Genomic DNA, 21,812 nt, shown 5'->3' with positions numbered 1-21,812 from the left:
TGTAAAATGAACACTGTGAAATCCAATGCATATATCAGCATATATATAAAAACGACACAGGAAGTGCCCAGCTGATCATCATGCCTGTCCCTTCTAACACTATAATAAAGATTCATGACCCCAAATTGCTCTACTCACAAGCAGCATGTAATCTCTCGAATGAGGCAGATTCTGAGAAATTGTTTGCCATCTCCAAAATGAACTTCCAGGAAACCATAGTAATCATCATGCGTGTGAACCAACATCTCAGATACTTGTCATCTGCAACAATATCAGGTTCTTCCAGGAAGCCATCTGTTCTCTTTAGAATGTTTGCAATGAACCTGTATGAACCACCAATAATTTGCTACATTGATTCCTGGTCCTCCCTAAACTGTTTAATGTAAAGAACCTATCCATATGGTATTATGACCTCGATAAAGACTAGTAACATGTTTATTTTTTGAGAATCCAAAACCCCAACTCATTGCTGGAAGTTTGAAACAATAAGGCTCACAGTCTAAATCAAAATAATTTTATAATACACATTAAAATCATGAATGCTAATAACTATGTTCTATCTTAGTCAGTTACACTGAAGGTATTAGAAGTACAATGAACACAGTTACTTACACTTTAAAAGGAACTTCCTAATGCATCTTTCCTTCTATAACCATTTAATTTAGATACTGATTCAGATACTTACCTGAAATTACAAGATTAATCAATTGGTCTGAGTGCAACTTCGAAGATTCTTCGTAGGTTGAGATTTCTTGGGCTTTCCACTTATTTCAGATAAGATTTTCACTTCAAAACTCCTTCAACCTCCCTACAGTTATAGACTCCCAGTTCAATACAGGCATTGCTAATGTCTTAAATGCGGCTATGTCAATTCAGAACTTCCTTGTTTATAGTACTCTTTAACTGAAGTTTTGCCAATAAATTCTCTCTTCTCAGCTTGGCTGTATATGGAAGTGAAACTCACTATTAGGAGTCCCATCAGTTAACAAAGAATTTTAAACTCTTTTAGCCATCACTTGGTGTTTCAAGTGAACTCTGCTGGAAGAGATGTATGTATCCTGTTCTGCAGTGAGATTCTTCCAAACTCAAAAAACTGGCTTGAAACAGAACCAAGCACACATAGTCTAGTCACCCCTTTAAATAGCTTCTTTTTGACCCTTTGCTATTCTGTCATTCATTTTCCAGGCAACTTGGTCACATGATATTTTACTGGAAACCATGTGCTTTAAGAACATAAGAACATAAGAAATAGGAGCAGGAGTAGGCCATCTAGCCCTTCGAGCCTGCCCCGCCATTCAATAAGATCATGGCTGATCTGTTGTGGCTCAGTTCCACTTTCCCGCCCTCTCCCCATAACCCTTAATCCCCTCTCTTATCAAGAACCCATCAACCCGCTTCTTAAAAATATTTAGCGAGGCAGCCTCCACCACTTCAACGGGCAGAGAATTCCAGAGATTCACCACCCTTTGAGTGAAGAAGTTCCTCCTCAACTCCGTTCTAAACCGCCTCCCCTTTATCTTGAGGCTGTGCCCCCTAGTCCTACTGTCTTTTTTGAGCGGGAAGAGTCTCTCCACCTCTATCCTATCCATCCCATTCATCATCTTATACGTCTCAATGAGATCTCCCCTCATTCTTCTAAACTCTAACGAGTACAAGCCTAGTTTATTCAGCCTCTCCTCATAGCTCAATCCCCTCAACTCCGGTATCAGCCTAGTAAACCTCCTCTGCACTCCCTCCAGGGCCAAAATATCCTTGCGCAGGTGCGGCGCCCAAAACTGCACACAGTACTCCAGCTGCGGCCTCACCAATGCCCTATACAGCTGCAGCAAGACCTCCCTACTTTTATATTCAATCCCCCTCGCTATGAAGGCCAGCATCCCATTCGCCTTCCTGACCACCTGCTGCACCTGCAAGCTGGGTTTTTGCGACTCATGCACAAGGACCCCGAGGTCCCTCTGCACCGTCGCCTGCTGCAGTTTTTCGCCACGTAAGTAATAGTCCTTCCTACCATTCTTCCTACCAAAGTGGACCACCTCACACTTGCCAACATTAAATTCCATTTGCCATTTCCTGGCCCATTCGCCCAGCCTATCTAGATCCTTCTGCAGACTCTCCATACCAGAAATCTTTTTTTCGGAAAAGGGAATATCACCCCATCATAAAACACATTCCTCCTCTCCCAAAGCACCTAGGCCAGCAGAATAGATCACATCTATTTCTTTTTCAAAAGAGCAGAATGAAATATCCTCAAATTTCAGGTTGCTCTAGATTAAACAATACAATCTCGCTAAACTTGTTGTGGTGCCTGAAAGCTCTTGAAATAGGTATCAATCAGGGCAGCATGGTGGCACAGTGGTTAACACAACTGTCTCACAACGCACGGGCCCGAGTTCAGTTCCCTGCTTAGTCACTACCTGTGCAGAGTCTGCACATTCTCCCTATGTGGGTTCCCTCCAGGTTTTCCTGTTTCCTCTCACAGTCTAAAAGACATGCTGGTTAGATGCATCGTCATGCTAAATTCTCCCTCAGTGTACCCGAACAGGTGCCAGAGTGTGGCAACTAGGGGATTTTCACAGTAACTTCATTGCAGTGTTAATGTAAGCCCACTTGTGACATTAATAAATAAACCTTAACAATTCAATTGTCTTCTTCTGAAATTTTTGAGCAGTTTTTTCAACTGGGTAAAGAATAGTTATTACAGGTTTCCATAATCAGTATTAATGACCATTGTATGTTTGTTTTAAAATACTTGATCAATATAACTTGGACACTTAACAGTTCTGTATGAAAGGGAACTATTCCTGTTAAACTCTGAATTAAGTACTGTGAATAGTGGAACAGTACAATAAAATAACTTGCCCCAACTGTGTTGATTTTGAAAAAGAACTAATAGCTCTAGAATTCAGGGCCGTTGCAAGCATCAGATGAAGGAAATCTTGATCAAATGTTAGGAAAATACTTTTTTAAATGCTGCCCAGATCTATCCAATTACTAAGCAACTTCTACAATTATTTATAGAAGCCAAATATGAATTCATTGGCCTGAAAAAGCTTCCTGTTGTTAGCAGCGTTGTGTAAAATTTAGGCTACTTCCAGAAAAAAGTTTGATTTATTGCAGCTTGGCAGTGTCTTAAGAACATAAGATCACAAATATAATCTCATGAAAGAAGATTCACAAGAATTTCCAGCTATCCACTATCTAATAACATGTATTTCTTAATAAAATCATAAAACGTGCTCAATGAACTTGTTTTCTTTGTTTATAAACTCAAGTTTCATAATATTAAAGCACTTGGTATCTTTAATACCATTCCAGAGCTCTATACCAACTATTAGAACCACAGAAAATTACAGCTCAGAAACAGGCCTTTTGGCCCTTCTTGACTGTGCTGAACCATTTTTTGCCTAGTACCACTGGCCTGCACTTGGACCATATCCCTCCACACCCCTCTCATCCATGAACCCGTCCAAGTTTTTCTTAAATGTTAAAAGTGACCCTGCATTTACCACTTTATCCAGCAGCTCATTCCACACTCCCACCACTCTCTGTGTGAAGAAGCTCCCCCCCCTAATATTCCCTTTAAACTTTTCTCTTTCACCCTTAACCCATGCCCTCTGGTTTTTTTTCTCCCCTAGCCTCAGTAGAAAAAGCCTGCTTGCAGTCACTATCTATACCCGCCAAAATCTTATACACCTCTATCAAATCTCCCCTTATTCTTCTACGCTCCAGGGAATAAAGTCCTAACCTATTCAATCTCTCTCTGTAACTCAGTTTCTCAAGTCCCGGCAACATCCTCGTGAACCTTCTCTGCACTCTTTCAACCTATTTACATCCTTCCTGTAACTGGGTGACCAGAACTGTACACAATACTCTAAATTTGGCCTCACCAATGCCTTATATAACCTTACCATAACACTCCAACTTTTATACTCGATACTCCGATTTATAAAGGCCAGTGTACCAAAAGCACTCTTTACGACCTTATCCACCTGTGACGTCACTTTTAGGGAATTCTGTACTTGTATTCCCAGATCCCTCTGTTCAACTACACTCTTCGGAGTCCTACCATTTACCCTGTACATTCTACTTTGGTTTGTCCTTCCAAAGTGCAATACCTCACACTTGTCTGCGTTAAATTCCATTTGCCATTTTTCAGCCCATTTTTCTAGTTGGTCCAAATCCCTCTGCAAGCTTTGAAAATCTTCCTCACTGTCCACTACACCTCCAATCTTTGTATCATCAGCAAATTTGCTGATCCAATTTACCACATTATCATCCAAATCATTGATATAGATGACAAACAACAATGGACCCAACACCGATCCCTGCGGCACACCACTAGTCACACGTCTCCACTCAGAGAAGCAGTCCTCCACAGCCACTCTCTGGCTTCTTCCATTGATGTGGGTATGCCGGCGTTGGACTGGTGTAAACACAGTAAAAAGTCTGACAACACCAGGTTTTAGTCCAACCTATTTATTTGATAATAATTTATTTGATAATAATTCACCTGACGAAGGGGCTAACCCGAAAGCTTGCGAGTATATTATCAAATAAATAGGTTGGACTAAAACCTGGTGTTGTCAGACTTTTTACTGTTCTTCCATTGAGCCAGTGTCTAATCCAATTTACTACCTCCCCATGTATACCTAGCGACTGAACCTTTCTAACTAACCTCCTATGAGGGACCTTATCAAAGGCTTTGCTAAAATCTAGGTAGACAGCATCCACTGCCTTCCCTTCATCCACTTTCCTGGTGACCTCCTCGAAAAACTCTAATAGATTGGTCAAACATGACCTACCACGCACAAAGCCATGTTGACTCTCCCTTATAAGTCCCTGTCTATCCAAGTATTTGTAGATCCTATCCCTTATCACACCTTCCAATAACTTGCCCACCACCGACGTCAAACTTATATTTGGTCCTTTCATCACATTTGATGCAGGCATTCAGCACTTTAAAGCATGATTTGTACATTCACATTCCCTGTTGTGCTTATGCAACTTTGAATGTTGTTGCACACTGTTTTTGAAGTTTTCATGAGATTGGGAGATTCCTCAATGATGATCAAAACCAGGAGAACAATAAATGGACATAAGAGCCGACCAGCATAGAGAAAGGATCCTAATACTTGGGGGGGAGAGTAAGACTGAGTGTGGCACGACTATATAAGGGGAAGTGAAGAATTTCTGAGAATGGAGCTGGGAAGGAAGATAAGGGAAATGGAATGAAACCTGAGAGTACTCCTGGAGAGAGGGAGGGGAGAGATGTAAAATAGAATCCAAAGACCAGTGCTGATAAGATATTGACTGTAGGTCCTAAGTGAACTTTATGAAGCAGAAAAATTCTAACACAATGTGAGGGAGTTGAAAGCCTGCTTAAACTGATCAGGTTTGTTGGAGAGCACCTCTAAATTGAAGTGATTTAAAACGAGAGTATATCAGTTAACTGTGGTAGAATAGATTTCACAGAAGAATGCAGTACCTTTACTTGTAAAATTTAAATTTCTGTCAAATACACCGCCCTCACCTAACGGCAATTAGGGGTGGACAACGATGTCCATATCCCATGAATGAAGTTTTTTTTAAAATCAAATATTAAAAACTCTCCTTTGTTGGGAGAAGGGCATGTCTGTGATCCCCTCTGGAGAATTAATCTTGTACTTGTGTCACTTATATTTCCCTTAAACCTTTTATGTAATTTTTTTCTGCCCTCACCAATTTGAATGGAGGAATGTCTTTTACACCCACAACTTAAGTTACCAATGCAGTGACATCTATGATTAAGAAGAGTGAAGAGCTGGGGCCGATAATGTCAGATACATCTAAGGTCAAAAGGGTAATGGGAAAAGTAGGATAATGCCAAACTTGTCATTTACAAACCTTGAAATATTAAGGAGAAAGGAATGGGGAAGATGGTGCTGGTCATGAAATCCAGCTCTGTAGCTCCTGGCTTTTCATGGGATCAAGTGAAGCTCTGGTATTAGTTGTGACGGTAAGAAATCTCACAGCACCATGTTAAAGTCCAACAGCTTCATTTGGAATCACGAGCTTTCAGAGCACTGCTCCTTCATCAGATGAGTCAAACCTGATGGACTTTAACCTGGTCTTGTGAGACGTCTTACTGTGCCCACGGACTCTCACTTGATAAAGGAGCAGTGCTCCAAAAGCTCGTGATTCCAAATAAATCCGTTGGACTTTAACCTGATTTTGTGAGACTTATTACTGTGTCAAACCCAGTCCAATACTGGCATCTCTGCATCTTAATTGTGACTGGTAGAAATTGTGGTAGTTGGATGGTAGAGTGTGAGTCTGGTGTATAGTTAGTGGGATATGACACTTGAAGATGTATTCACTGACCTTGATTGTTTGTGAGTTTCTTGAACTTCTTGTAGCACTACATCGAGTTCTTTGAGGCTAACCTCCTGGGACTGACCACCAGGTAATCTGCTCCCACTGCATTTGCACAGTTTGAGGAGATAGAAAACAAACATCTCTTCTCCTCTTCACCTTCTGCATCAATTACTGCAAAATCCTAGGAGCCTGCTCTCTTCCATAATATGCCATCCATGTGTCTTATCCTGGCCATAATCAATTGCAGAATGATTTTTAAGATTTGTTTCAACCAGAAAACATGTTTTCCTTTAAGGGATGCAGTCTGACTTTAAGCAGTACAAGCTAGCTTTGAATGGTGCAAATGTGCACAATCTTGCACCTCCCACTGAGGCATGCAGCCCTCTCAACAGCATTGAGCATTGGCTGTATGCAGCTGCCTTGCAAATCAACAGACAGCACTTAGTTTGCATGCTGCCTGCATCAGAGACAAAAGGCATGAGTTAATTATACATTGCAATATCTGCGCCCATTTTCAAGCCCTGTCCAAATTCACAACCAAAGTTTTTAAAGCTTGGGATAAATAATGATCACCTCAGTGCTGCAATCAAATGTTCAGCTACAAATTGCCTTATAAAAATCATTTCAAATGTCTGGCTGTGATTACTTATCAGTTTATATTAATATTCTATTAAAACAGAAAAATCATTGAATATCATTTGAAAGGTTAAATATATGAAGATTTTATAACTAATCCATAATTCATCTTGTGTCTGAGAGTGAAATGAGATTTTGTTTAAACCTAATGGTCAAATGTGATTGTGCAATGACAAAAATGTAATCAAATGCACTCTGGATTTATTCTAGCTTTTCTGACAGGTCGTTATCATCACTCAAATGAAGCTAATGTAAGCTATCCTAGTAAAGGTCTGCTCTTGTTGTTTGTGTGATTGGCAAGAGCTGCAATACTAATGATAGGTTCTCTATTTTAGAATCGATTCTGGTATTATTTTGCATCTAATTGGCCTCTGTCTCTGAATCTTGGTAGAAAAAATTTGTTGCATTATTCTTAGGAATTTGCTCATGTGCCCATAGTGCTATTTGTGTCTATGTGCATTGCTTAAATATAATATTTCAGATCCAATATCAACCACTTATTGATGGCTATAATAGGATGCAATGACTTGTCCTATTCACAGGTGTTGGGACCCCTGCTGTTTTTGTTTGCATATATTAACAGTTTAAATTTGAATATGTGGACACGATTGGAAAATGTGCAGAAGACGCAAAAATTGGCCGCATAGTGGATACTCTAGAGGATAGCTGTAAGCTCCAAAATTTATATGGATGGGTTGGTAGAGTGGGCAGGAAAGTGGCAGATGGAGTTCAACTCTGATAAGTGTGAGGTAATGCATTTGGGGAGGCTAAACAGTAAAAGGGAATAAACGATAAACAGGAATGTACTGAGAGGGTAAATTAAGTGAGAAATCTTGGCATGAAAGTGCACAGGCCCTTACAGGCAGAAGTCCAGGTGAGTAAGGCTGTAAAGAAGGTATATGGAATGCTCTCCTTCAGTGGCGGTTGTATAAAATACAAACATAGGGATGTAATGATCGAACTATATGACATATTGGTAAGGCCACAACTGGAATATTGTGTGCAGTTCTTGTCACCACTTTACAGGAAGGAAGTAATTGCCCTGGAGAGAGTGCAGAGAAGATTTACTAGAATGTTGCTAGGCTGGAGAATTGTAACTACGAGGAGGGACTGGAGAGGTTGGGGTTGTTTTCCTTAGAACAGAGATGGCTGAGCGGTGACATAATTGACATATACAAAATTGTGATGGATAGTGATGGAGTAGACAGGAGAAACTTATATACGAGTGATAAGGAATGACTAGAAAAAGGGATAATCAGCCTTGGATATCTAAGGAAGTAGAAGAGGGTATCAAATTCAAAGAAAATGCATACAAAGTGGCAAAGCTTTGTGAGAAATTAAAGGATTGGGAAATTTTTAAAGGTCAACAGCCACAAAAAAAGCAATAAGAAAAGTAAGATAGATTATGAGAGTAAACGAGCTCAGTATCTAAAAACAGATGACAAAAGTTTCTACAAATATATAAAAAGAATGGCTAAGGTAAACATTAGTCCTTTAGAGGATGAGAAGGAGGATTTAATAACAGGAAATGAGGAAATGGCTGAAGGATTGAATAGGTATTTTGTGTCAGTCTTCGCAGTGGAAAATACAAATAAAATGCCAAAAATCAATGACAAGAAGGCCAAGGCAGATGAGGATCATTATTACTAAAGAAGCAGTGTTAGGTGAGCTAATAGGGTTAAAGGCAGACAAGTCTCCTGGCTCTGATGGAATGCATCCCAGGGTATTAAAAGAAATAACAGGGGAAATAGCAAATGTGCTTGTGGTAATTTACCAAAATTTGCTGGACTCTGGGGCAGCGGATTGGAAAACAACAAATGTGACACTACTGTCTAAAAAAGGAGGTAGACAAAAGGCAGGTAACTATAGACCGGTCAGCTTAATTGCTACAGAGGGGAAAATGCTTGAATCTATTATCAAGGAAGAAATAGCGAGATATCTAGATAGAAATTGTCCCATTGGGAAGACAGGTCATGTTTAACTCATCTAGTGGAATTTTATGAGGACATTATGAGTGCATTGAAAAACAGGGAACCGATGGATGTGGTGTATCTCTATTTTCAGAAGGCACTCGACAAGATGCCACACAAAAGGCTTGCATATAAGATAAAGGTGCACGGCTTTGTGGGTAATGTATTAGCATGGATAGGGGACTTGTTAACTAACAGAAAGCAAAGAGTGTGGATAAATGGGTGTTTTTCTGGTTGGCAATCAGTGACTAGTGGTGTGCTTCAGGGATCAGTGTTGGGCAGCAATTATTTACAATTTACTTGGATGATTTGGAGTTATGGACCAAGTGTAGTGTGTCAAAGTTCACAGATGACACTAAGATGAGTGGTAAAGCAAAGTGTGCAGAGGATACTGAATGTCGGCAAAGGGATAGAGATAGTTTAAGTGAGTAGGCAAGGGTCTGGCAGATGGAGTGTGATGTTGGTAAATGTAAGGTCATTCACTTTGGTAGGAATAACAAAATGGATTATTATTTAAATAGTAAAAAAATTGCAGCATGCTGCTGTGCAGAGGGACCTGGGTTTCCTTATGCATGAATCACAAAAGCTTGGTTTGCAGATGCAGTAGGTAATTAAAGACAAATGGAATTTTGTCCTTCATTGCTAGAGGGATGGAGATTAAAAACAGGAAAGTTATGTTGCAGCTGTGTAAGGTGCTGTTGAGGCACACCTGAAGTACTGTGTACAGTTTTGGTCTCCATACTTGGGAATGGATATACTAGCACTGGAGGGGGTGCAGAGGACATTCACTAGGTTGATTCCAGAGTTGAGAGGGTTGGTTATGAGGAAAGACTAAGTAATCTGGAACCATACTCATTGGAATTTAGAAAAATAAGGGGGGAATCTTATAGAAGCATTATAGAAAATTATGAAGGGAATAGATAAAATAGAAACAAGGAGCTTGTATTCCACTAGCAAGCAAAACCAGAACTGGGGGCATGGCCTCAAAACAAGGGGGAGGAGGAACTTCTTCACCCAAAGGGTTGTGAATCTGTGGAATTCCCTGCCCACTGAATCAGTTGAGGTTACCTCATTGAATATTTTTAAGGCAAAGATAGATGGATTTTTGAACAGTAAAGGAATTAAGGGTTATGGTGAGTGGACAGGTAAATGGAGCTGAGTCCACGAGAAAGTCAACCATGATCTTATTCAATGGCGAAGCAAGCTCGAGGGAACAAATGGCCTATTCCTGCTCCTAGTTCTTACGTTCTTATGTTCTTAACTTGTTTCCCTTGGAGGAGAGCAGAAAACAGTCGGAAGTCTCACAACACCAGGTTAAAGTCCAATAGGTTTATTTGGTAGCAAATCCACTAGCTTTTGGAGCGCTGCTCCTTCGTCAGGTAAGTGGGAGTTCTGTTCACAAGCAGGGCATATAAAGACACAAACTCAATTTACAAAATAATGGTTGGAATGTGAGTCTTTATGGGTAATCAAGTCTTAAAGGTACAGACAGTGTGAGTGGAGAGAGCGTTAAGCACAGGTTAAAGATTCCAAGTGGAGAGTGCAATAACCAGGGGTCATGGATTCAAGCTAAGTGGCAAAGGATTACAGGGTACATGAGGAAAAGGTTTTTTACAGAGAGGGTAGTGGGTGTCTGGAATTTGCTGCCTGAGTTGTGGTGGAGGCAGAGACCCTAAACTCTTTTAAAAGGCACCTGGATCTGCACTTTGAGCTGCAGAGCTATGAGCCATATGCAGGAAGATGGGATTAAAAAGGGTAGGCACCGGGTGTCTTTGGGTCAGCATGGACATGATGTGTTTCAGCTCCTGTGAACTTACGAATTTCAACATCAGCTGGTGCACTCTCCTTGGCAATGCCTCAATCAATCAGAGTCCACTTGCCAACCAAACAACACCCCCTTTTCATACATCTTATAAATTGTTGTCTTTCCCTTGTACTGTATTCTTATGAATTGTCCTGATGAATGCAAGCTGAAAAACTTCAAAGTCTCTTTGTTGACAATATTGAAGTTCTATACTATCAAATGACTATTTATACAGCATAAATAGTTAAATACCTACAAAAGGTATATCCTCATTAAAAGAAACTTAAACCTTTGTTGTGACCAATCAAGGAGGTTGAATAGAAGGTCGCCACCTTCTCATCTGATAGTAACAATTACACATGCACAGAAAGGCTTGTTAGTATTTACATGTTTTTGTAAAAGTATTATATTATCAGTTTTTGTATAAACCAGTTATACTCAACATTTTGCATTGATTGAAAATGACTGTTGCTTTATATTGACAATGGGCAGGATTTTATGGCCGCGCTCGCCACAAATTCAGAAAATCCGCCGAAGATCAACTGACTTTTGTGTGGTCCTCCAAACCCCCTCCCTCAAAACCCTCCCCCGCCCCACTACAATTCCCAAGGCAGACGGGATGGGAAAATTTCCCCCATAGAGTTTGTTACCTAAATCTGGTGTGAAGTTGCACAAATTGATTTGTTATGAGCAGCAAGTAACCACATCACATCAAGGAGTTAACATCACAGCATTTTGGCTTCGTAACGACTGATACAAAATGAAGTTTGAATGTTTAAGCATTCCATTTAGTAAAAGAGTAAGCTATCCTATTGGGTTTTAATAACAAAATTTACCACGTATTTAGATGCTGGTAGACCATTTTTTTCACTTACATATATTCATACTTAAGCTAAGTTTTGTTACACCTGAAATCAGTGCAGAGTTGGCAATAAAACTGACATGCTGACCCCAATCACTCTTTATAGATACCAGTCTCAGATCCAAACATGTCAACGTTTAGATTATTTGGACAATAACTGCATCCAAAAAAAAATCTTCGCAACACTTTGAGCACTTGAAGTTTGTATTGAAAATATTTTCACTACACTTACTGCAGTTCTATGGCGATGCACATAATCTAATTTAACTGTACGAAGAACAAATATTCAAGATACAGTACTTGCCTTGAAGTTTGATTATTTTGCCACAATAATCTGATCTCTGAGTGATAGAGCAAAAGACATAGCAAATCAAAACAGTCGATGTATTAAACCCTGATTTTGTCAAGCTCTTGCACTATTTATTAATTACAGAGTACTGCATCTACATAAACATATTAGTTGTACCATCAATCACTTGTTTCTTTTTGTGGGAAGCAGTTTAATTTAGGGCCTTAATGAAATTTTCAATTACACAGCTGACATGGCTATAATATTCTAAAATGTCTCTCTACATTATGATCAGTTTGAATTTATTGATGACTGACGTAAATATATCATTAGTATATTTTTTCTCAGTTGACATCCTCAGACTTTTTCAATTACAATATTAATATAGGATTTTTTTTAGGAAAAGGAAATTCAACCCAATGTAGCTGGAACCTTTTCACCTCCATCTTATACCACAAATGCCTTTTTTCCCACAAGTGTATTTACGTTTTATTACTATTACTACTTCCTTGAAATGAAATGATTTCAAATATATACTAATGAAATAAAAACTGAAAATGTTTGATTCCTGGCTTGGGTCAAAGATTGTGCGGAGTCTGCACTGATTTCCTCCAGGCGCTCCGGTTTCCTCCTCCTGTTTGAAAGACGTGCTGTCTAGGTGCATTGGTTTTGCTACATTCTCTCTGTGTACCTGAATAGGTGCCAGAGTGTGTGATCAAGGGATTTTCAGAGTTACTTCAGTTCATTTTTAATAAAAGCCTATTTGTGACACTAATAAATAAACTAATAAACTAATGGAGTGGACTTTGGCCTGAGAGTGATTGATGCTGATACTGAATGACTGAAATTACTAAAATGGAAGGTGTTCTATTCCTCAACACGCACACATCCATCAAATTGATGAGCACAAAAGCAAGAAAAAACTGCTCCATCTTCCTCAGTAAAAAAAAAATGAAATTTCTCTCTCCACATGGTGATACTGCAATAATCTGTAATGTGCTTAGATTCTAGATACCACAAGAGCATTGTCCTCTCTGGAACAATCATCCTCTCTTTCAGATTTTTCAAGTTTCAAGAATGTGCAGCATGTACTATTAACTAAGGTAAGCAAAGTGGTTCAATAAGTGATTTTCAAATTCCTGTTTTTAATCAATGTTCTTATCATATGTATGAGATATCTGTCTTATTCTAAACTGAAGAATATAGTAATGTGTTCTAAGGCAATTTATCAGTGCAATTTCATCAAAAGTGAGCCAGTTTTTATAGCTGCATTTTGTTTTAGCACACCCACTTCAGACCTGTATATCATCTCACTTCTGCTTGCATAAGTGAAGAGACAGAAATTTCAGTAAAAGTTTGCAGTGAAGAGCTTGATGTAATAAAAAATGTGAATGCAGAGCTTAGATCTGAATTTCTCAAGTTAAGTTTCTATTTGATTTGTGCATAAAGTATCAAACCAGTCAAACCAACTAGTACTGCAATTCAGTATCGAATGCTCAAACATAAAGAATGACAATCTATTCTTGGATCTGGAACAGAGGCATCAACTTGAATTCAAAATTGCAGGAGCAGGGCAGAGCCACACCACACAATTAGCTGTGTACATCGTGCTTATATGCTGAGATTTGAAGAAATTATAAAAAGAAACAAATTATTTTCTGAATGACGCTGAATAATTTACAGTTTAAAATGTATTGTTATAACTCAAAATTTGATGTAGGAAGATTTGCATGTTTTCCAATATCCCTCGGGAGGTTCTGGATCTGAAGTATGAACTCACCACCAGCTGTCAACTACAGCTTACCAGTTCTCATCAAGGCAGCTGTGTCAAATATTCCACTTGGTGTGAAAAGATTGTCAATTCAGTGCTATTTGAATACGTGTTTTCTGTTTGCTGAATTTCATCTCATTTGTTAGAGTTTACGGAGGCAATTAAGTGTTTTTGACATGGGTGCAGTTTATGTCCAAATAGCTAGAAACAGGATTTGGACTGACATTTACAAATGGGAAAGTGCTGTTTGCACCCAATTTCCAGGGTCAGCTATTTGTCTTAATTATGCACAGCTCCAGGTGCAGATTTATTTGTATGCAGGGAGAAAACTAGTGGTGCGAGTGAAAAATTGGTTAGGGGGTAATTAAAAGGGGGTGTCACAATGCTCTGATAAATTCTGAAAGCCAATTCTAAAATGCACCTGATTGCATTAGAAACCTCTGCCAAGATTGTAGGTGAAAAAAAATGTAGGGGAAACACCAAAGAATGTGAGGAAAGGAGACCCAAAATGCACACACGCTTCTACAGAGATATGCTGGATGTCCGAGTATCTGAAAGCCATTTCGTAGCAATGAGTAATGTGCAGCGCAATAGGATTAGTCGTTTATTAAAACAGCAGCTTGTTCCCATCTGTGCCGGGAGCAGCCACAATAAAATCAGCAGCAAAAAGAGCAGGTTGCATGAGTTGTAAATAAATTAGCTATGACCATCTATAATCGAATGTGGCATGAGGAATGAACCTGACTTAAATATTGTGGCAGCAGAAACGACAACAGCAAACCCAGCCCTGTCAACCCTGCAAAGTCTTCCTTACTAACATCTGGGGGCTTGTGCCAAAATTGGGAGAGCTGCCTCACAGGCTAGTCAAGCAACAGCCTGACAAAGTCATACTCAGGGAACACGTATTACAGATAATGTCCCAGACACACCCAGGAATGGTGACGGTTCTATCCTGTGTCATAGGCAAGACAGACCCTGCAGAGGTGGCACAGTACAGTGGTATACAGTCAGGAGGAGCTGCCTTGGAATCCTGAATATTAACTCTGAACCACATGAAGTCTCATGGCATCAGGTCGAACATGGGCAAATAAACTTCCAACATACTGTCCCCCTTCAGCTGATGAGTCAGTGCTCCTCAATGTTGAACACTGCATTGAGGAAGCACTGAGGGTACTAAGGGCGCAGAATGTCCATTATCAAGAGTGGCTCGGTAGTGCCACCACAGACCAAGTTGGCTGGGTTTCAAAGGACCTAGCAGGAAATGGCAAATGGAATTTAATGTTGGCAAGTGTGAGGTGGTCCACTTTGTTAGGAAGAATGGTAGGAAGGACTATTACTTACGTGGCAAAAAACCGCAGCAGGCGACGGTGCAGAGGGACCTCGGGGTCCTTGTGCATGAGTCGCAAAAACCCAGCTTGCAGGTGCAGCAGGTGGTCAGGAAGGCGAATGGGATGCTGGCCTTTATAGCGAGGGGGATTGAATATAAAAGTAGGGAGGTCTTGCTGCAGCTGTATAGGGCATTGGTGAGGCCGCAGCTGGAGTACTGTGTGCAGTTTTGGGCGCCGCACCTGCGCAAGGATATTTTGGCCTTGGAGGGAGTGCAGAGGAGGTTTACTAGGCTGATACCGGAGTTGAGGGGGTTGAGCTATGAGGAGAGGCTGAATAAACTAGGCTTGTACTCGTTAGAGTTTAGAAGAATGAGGGGAGATCTCATTGAGACGTATAAGATGATGAATGGGATGGATAGGATAGAGGTGGAGAGACTCTTCCCACTCAAAAAAGACTGTAGGACTAGGGGGCACAGCCTCAAGATAAAGGGGAGGCGGTTTAGAATGGAGTTGAGGAGGAACTTCTTCACTCAAAGGGTGGTGAATCTCTGGAATTCTCTGCCCGTTGAAGTGGTGGAGGCCGCCTCGCTAAATATTTTTAAGAAGCGGGTTGATGGGTTCTTGATAAGAGAGGGGATTAAGGGTTATGGGGAGAGGGCGGGAAAGTGGAACTGAGCCACGACAGATCAGCCATGATCTTATTGAATGGCGGGGCAGGCTCAAAGGGCTAGATGGCCTACTCCTGCACCTATTTCTTATGTTCTTATATTATGTTCTTAAACTAGCACTGCAGTCTGGTGAGGGAACCAAGAAGAGGAAAAGCATACTTGACCTCGTCCTCACCAACCTGTCTGCCACAGATGCTTCTGCCCTTGACAACATTGGTAGGATTGGCCACTGCACAGTCCCATCTTCATATTGAGGGTACTTTCCATTATGTTGTGTGGCATTACCACCATGCTAAGTGGGATAGATTTTGAATAGCTGGAGCAGCTCAAAATTGGGCATCTATGAGGCACTGTGAGCATCAGCAGCTGAAGAACTGTACTCAACCACAGTCTGTAACGTCACAATTCGGCATATACCCTACTCTACCATTACCACCAAGCCAGGGGATCAACCTTGGTTCAACAAAGAGAAATCTGGGAGTACAAGTCCACAGATCCTTAAAAGTGGCAGCATAGGTGGAAAAGGTGGTGAAGAAAGTATATGGCATGCTTGCCTTCATCCGATGGGGCAGCAAATATAAAATTTTCCGAGTTATGTTACAGATGTATAAAACGTTGGTTAGGCCACATTTGGAATACTGTGTCCTATTCTTGGTCACCATACTACCAGAAGGACGTGGAGGTTTTGAAAAGCTTTACCAGGATGTTGCCTAGTATGGAGGGTATTAGCTATGAGAAGAGATTGAATAAACTGGGATTGTTCTCCCTGGAAAGGCTGAGGGGCGACGTGATAGAAGTTTATAAAATTAAGAGAGGTATAGGTTGGGTGAACAGTTGGAAGCTTTTACCCAGGGCTGGTCAGGAAGGCAAATGGGATGCTGGCCTTCATAGCGAGGGGGATTGAATATAAAAGTAGGGAGGTCTTGCTGCAGCTGTATAGGGCATTGGTGAGGCCGCAGCTGGAGTACTGTGTGCAGTTTTGGGCGCCGCACCTGCGCAAAGATATTTTGGCCTTGGAGGGAGTGCAGAGGAGGTTTACTAGGCTGATACCGGAGTTGAGGGGGTTGAGCTATGAGGAGAGGCTGAATAAACTGGGCTTGTACTCGTTAGAGTTTAGAAGAATGAGGGGAGATCTCATTGAGACATACAAGATGATGAATGGGATGGATAGGATAGAGGTGGAGAGACTCTCCCCGCTCAGAAAAGGCAGTAGGACTAGGGGGCAGCCTCAAGATAAAAGGGGGGCGGTTTAGAACGGAGTTGAGGAGGAACTTCTTCACTCAAAGGGTGGTGAATCTCTGGAATTCTCTGCCCGTTGAAGTGGTGGAGGCTGCCTCGGTAAATATTTTTAAGACGCGGGTTGATGGGTTTTTGATAAGAGAGGGGATTAAGGGTTATGGGGAGAAAGCGGGAAAGTGGAACTGAGCAGCGACAGATCAGCCATGATCTTATTGAATGGCGGGGCAGGCTCGAAGGGCTAGATGGCCTACTCCTGCTCCTATTTCTTATGTTCTTATGTTCAGAAGTGGCAATTACAAGGGGACACAAATTCAAGATAAGGAAGGAAAAGTTTAGTGGAGATGTGCAGGGGAAGTTTTTTGTACAGAGGGTGGTGGGGGCTTGGAATGCACTGCTGAGTGAGATGTTTGAGGCAGTCACGTTAGCCACATTTAAGACTTATCTTGATATGCACGTGAACAAACGGAAATTACGGCAATATAAGCAATTGGTCTAAATAGGACAACGTATTCAGTGCAGGCTTTGAGGGCCAAAGGGTCTGTTCCTGTGCTGTTGTGTTCTTTGTTCAATATAAAGTTCAGGAGGGCATTCAAAGAGCAACACCAGGCATGTCTAAAAACAAAAATGAGGTGTCAACTTGCATGCCAAACAGCATAAACAACAAGTAATAGACAAAGCTAAACAATCCTATAATCAACGAATCACATCTAAGCTCTGCAGTCCTGCCACACCCAGCCATGAATGATGGTGAACAATTAAACAACTCAGTAGAGGAGGTGGTTCCACAAATATCCCCATCCTCAATGGTGGAGGAGCCCAGCACATCTGTGCAGTAGATAAGGCTGAAGCATTCGCAACAATCTTCAGCCAGAAGTGCCGAGTGGATGATCTATCTCAGCTTCCACCAGAGGTCCCCAGCATCAAAATTGTCAGTCTTCAACCAATTTGATTCACACTGCATGATACCAAGAAACAGCTGAATGTATTGGATATTGCAAAGGCTACGAGTCCTGACAACATTCCTGCAATAATGCTGAAGAATTGTGCTCCAGAACTTTCTGTGCCCCTAGCTAAGCTGTTCCAGTGCAGCTACAACACTGGCACCTACCCAGCAATGTTGAAAATTGCCCAGGTATGTCTTGCACACAAGAAACAGGACATATCCAATCCAATTACCGCCCTGCTCTCGATTATCAGTAAAGTGATGGAAGGGGTCATTTGCAGCGCTATCAAATAGCACTTACTTAGCAACAGTGCAAACTAGAATTTTAGTTGGAATTTTCTGATTTGTAAAGGAAACGTCTACTGGACAGTACATTGAACCATTGGAAAATCTGTAGAATATTATTTTACAAGTTAATAATGACTCACTGAATTATGAGGTGGTGAACAGTGAAATATTGACTTCTAAAATCTAATTTATAGGACCAGAGTGGCCTTGGTCTTGCTGTCAGTGAAGACAACACAAGTGAAGGTGTCATCATTAAAAGTCTGACTGACAATGGGGCAGCTATAAAGGTGAGAAATTGATTTGAAACAATTCAGCATTTCAACTACTTGCTGTTTAACTAAGCAGTTTGAAGGCCTAACATTGAATCCTAACGTCATTTTGGATTTCCAGCATCTGCAGTATTCTGCTTTTGAATTCTAATATTATCAACCATGTTGAATATACATTTTAATGTTAGCAAACAGCAATAGCACTGATTGGTAAATTCCAGGGTAGTTTAAACTACTTTGCCGCAGGTGCATAGTGAGGCAAGGTGGCCTCACACCATTGACCACAATTCAATCTGAGTGAATGACTTTTGAGATATACTATCCAAATTATTTTAATGCTAAGCTCAAATATCTTTGTATTAAGCATGTTCTATGGTATTATTGTCTTCCTTGTTGCCATACTCCAATTGACGCAACCATGAAAACTGCAAGCTGCATTTATATACCACTTTCAACGTAGAAATATGTACCAAGGTGCTTCACAGACAATTTGGGGAAAAAATGGATGCAGAGCCAAAGAAGGGGTTTCTTGCATGAGTAACTAAATATTGGGTTCAAAAGGTGGGCTTTAAGGAGGAGGTACTGAAAAGGGGAGAAAAAGAATGAGAATTTTAAGAAGACAATTTCAGAACATGGAATCGAGGCAGCTGAAGGCATGGCCAACCATTGTAAGGTGACCGGCAGTGGGAATTTGTGTGCAGTAAAGGTCAGAGTCAGAGCAAAGGAGCGTTTGTGCATAATTTTGACAGTGGAAAAGATGCCAGAAAGGTAATCTAGACATGTTGATTGTAAAAATTTAGGTTAACAGCCAATGCAAATTAGCAAGAACAGAAGTGATAGGTGAGGCAATGGCAAGTGTAGGATGGGAGACCAGCCAGAAATAATCAAACCTGGAAGTGAATGGATGTGGATGTCATTGACCAGTGTGGTGATACTAGTATGGAGGACAGATGATGTTGGGAGAAAGATAAAGGTAGGCTGTCTATGTGAAAGAAGTGCTCCAAACTATTTGGTCCATCTGCAGCAGTGGCCAGCGAGGTGATTGAAATGTAATGGCAGGGTATAATGTTGTGACAGATTGTTGCGATGATGGCTTCAGTACCCCTGATGTTGAGCTGAAGGAATTTCTAGCTCATCCAAGACTTGGTGTCACACAAATATTGTGACAACACAGAGGCTATAAAGTGTTTACAAAGTGGTGGAAAGATAGACATAAAGACCACTGAAGGAACAAATCTAATGAAGTGGCAAAATAGAAAGTCATGGTTTTGTCCCATTCAATGATAGACACCACATAAGATTCATTTAATGAATTGAAAAAGATTTTTTAAGGTACATTTGGAACAATGTGCTGGGTTGCAGTTTGCCATGAACTCACATCTACACTACATAAGGTGAATAGCCAGGGTCTTTTCCCCAAGATACGAGAGTCCAAAACTAGAGGATGTACGTTTAAAGTGAGAAGGGGTGGTGTGTACATGGAATGAGCTGCCAGCGGAGAAGGTAGAGTTATGATTAAGGAATGCTGCTTACATGGGAAATCATTTGCTCATTTTTTCTTTACTAGCTTCCTGCCAAATCTTATTTTCTTGTTCCTTCAAATTTAGTGAAACAAGGCTGCTGAGTTACGTGTTCTTTTAGTTCTTCGCTAAAATTTCTAATTTTTTGCACCTTGTGCTTGTAACACCCCTTTCATTCTCTCTGCCCTTTTAAGGAACAATTTCCCTCTCTTGCCACTGGTTTCATCTTAAAATCTACCAGAATTTTCATCTTGAATTTTATATGAAATATGTTACTTGAGATTTGGATAGGTCATAAATCAAACCTAACCAAATTAGAACTGTTCTACACCTTTAAACAGAAATCTCCCACAGTGATTTCATTATACAACTGAAAAACTTAGAAAGAGGCATTTATTGATAATAGAATCAGAGTCATAGAGCAGAACAGCATGGAAACAGGCTCTTTGGCCCAACTGGTCCATGCTGACCATAGTGCCCTAATCCTAAATGCCCATATTTGGCCCATAATCTCTCTCTGTGTCTCATTCCAAATCAATAAATGCTTCAAAATTTGCAAAATACTGTATGAAATTAAAAGTTGTTGTTCTGGAATTGAAAATATGTGGCCATTCAAAACTTAAGCTGAAGTCTGCCAGAATAGCCACAAGCTCAACAAGGACACGGAACAAAATTTCCTGTGCTGACTTGGACAACTATGTACTCGAATCCCCACAGTGCAGAAGGAGACTATTTGGCCCATTAAACCTGCACTGACAACAATCCTATCCAGGCCCTATCCTTGGAACCCCACATATTTACCCTGTTAGTCCCCCTGACATTAATGGACAATTTAGCATGGTCAACCAACCTAATTCACACATCTTTGGAGTGTGGGAAGAAACCGGAGCACCCGGAGTAAATTCATACAGACTCAGGGAGAATGTACAAACTCAGCACAGTCACCCGAGGCTGGAATTGAAAGGGGTCCCTGGCTAACCACTGTGCCACCCAATGGTGAGAAAGCCTCTTATGGCAGAGCTGTTTTTAGGGCTAGACTGGGCAGGGTTGAGAATTCCTGCAGTCACGGTCCTGAGTTGGAACTTGACATGGAGTCCAACAGTATACCAGGTTTTCACCAAGCCCTGTCTTTTCCTGTCTTACTGACTGGACCAGATGTGGTGATTATGTGGAAATTCAGACCAGGATGGACCTCTGAAGATAAAAGAAAATTACTGAAGATGCAGATGACGGGTCATCCAGACTCAAAACATTGGCTCTGTTTTCTCTCCACTGCTGCTGTCAAACCTGCTGAGATTTTCCAGAATTTTCTGTTTTTGAACCTGCAAAGATGTTGGACACTAAATTGTCTTTATAAATTACAAGCAAACTGTAGACTAGTAGAAGTGATAGGGAGCATCATACAAATGTTGCTGAAATCAGCAGCAAAAGTTACGACTTAACTCCTCCTCCTGCTATGATTTTACATATTGTCATTTCATGCATCTTTAGGTTTATTAATAAGACAGGAAATAAAACACTGATACATGCCTAGTTCCTGCAGTCAGTGGAGATTAAGTCTACTTATCCAATCACATGAGGGCGCCTATATTATCTCAGAGGTTTTTGGTGTAGAGCAGTTACGGATGCTAAACCCAGATGTACAAGTTTTTTACACATTTGTAATTTATTTCCCCCCCCCCAAGTTTGTCCACCTGAGTTGGGGGGATGGGGGTGTTTGTGTGTGTGGGGGGCGGGGGGGGGGGGGGGGCGGTGCGTGGGGGCGTGGGCAGGGGTGGCGATGGAGATGGGGAGGTAAATGATGGTTTGGTCTGTGATGGGAGAAAAATACAGCTATTTGACTATAATGTATTTCATTCTCTCGCTCTCAA

At 40.9% G+C, this 21,812-nt stretch overlaps 1 protein-coding gene across 5 annotated transcripts in view; it reads left to right on the top strand.

The window, feature by feature from the left end:
• The window catches only part of patj (PATJ crumbs cell polarity complex component), a 359,514-nt gene that overhangs the window by 248,432 nt on the left and 89,270 nt on the right, over positions 1-21,812 (top strand). For all 5 annotated transcript variants that reach the window (XM_080195514.1, XM_080195515.1, XM_080195511.1 and 2 more), the window contains 2 exons: positions 12,920-13,018; positions 18,347-18,439. In XM_080195514.1, the coding sequence (XP_080051640.1) occupies positions 12,920-13,018; positions 18,347-18,439 (192 nt within the window). The remainder of the gene's footprint in view (positions 1-12,919; positions 13,019-18,346; positions 18,440-21,812) is intronic.

This window comes from Carcharhinus amblyrhynchos, chromosome 9 (assembly GCF_965287045.1).
Source record: "Carcharhinus amblyrhynchos chromosome 9, sCarAmb.v2.hapA, whole genome shotgun sequence".
NCBI lineage: Eukaryota > Metazoa > Chordata > Chondrichthyes > Carcharhiniformes > Carcharhinidae > Carcharhinus > Carcharhinus amblyrhynchos.
Note: the sequence above shows the minus strand (reverse complement) of the source record. Positions and strands in the feature narration are given on the sequence as shown.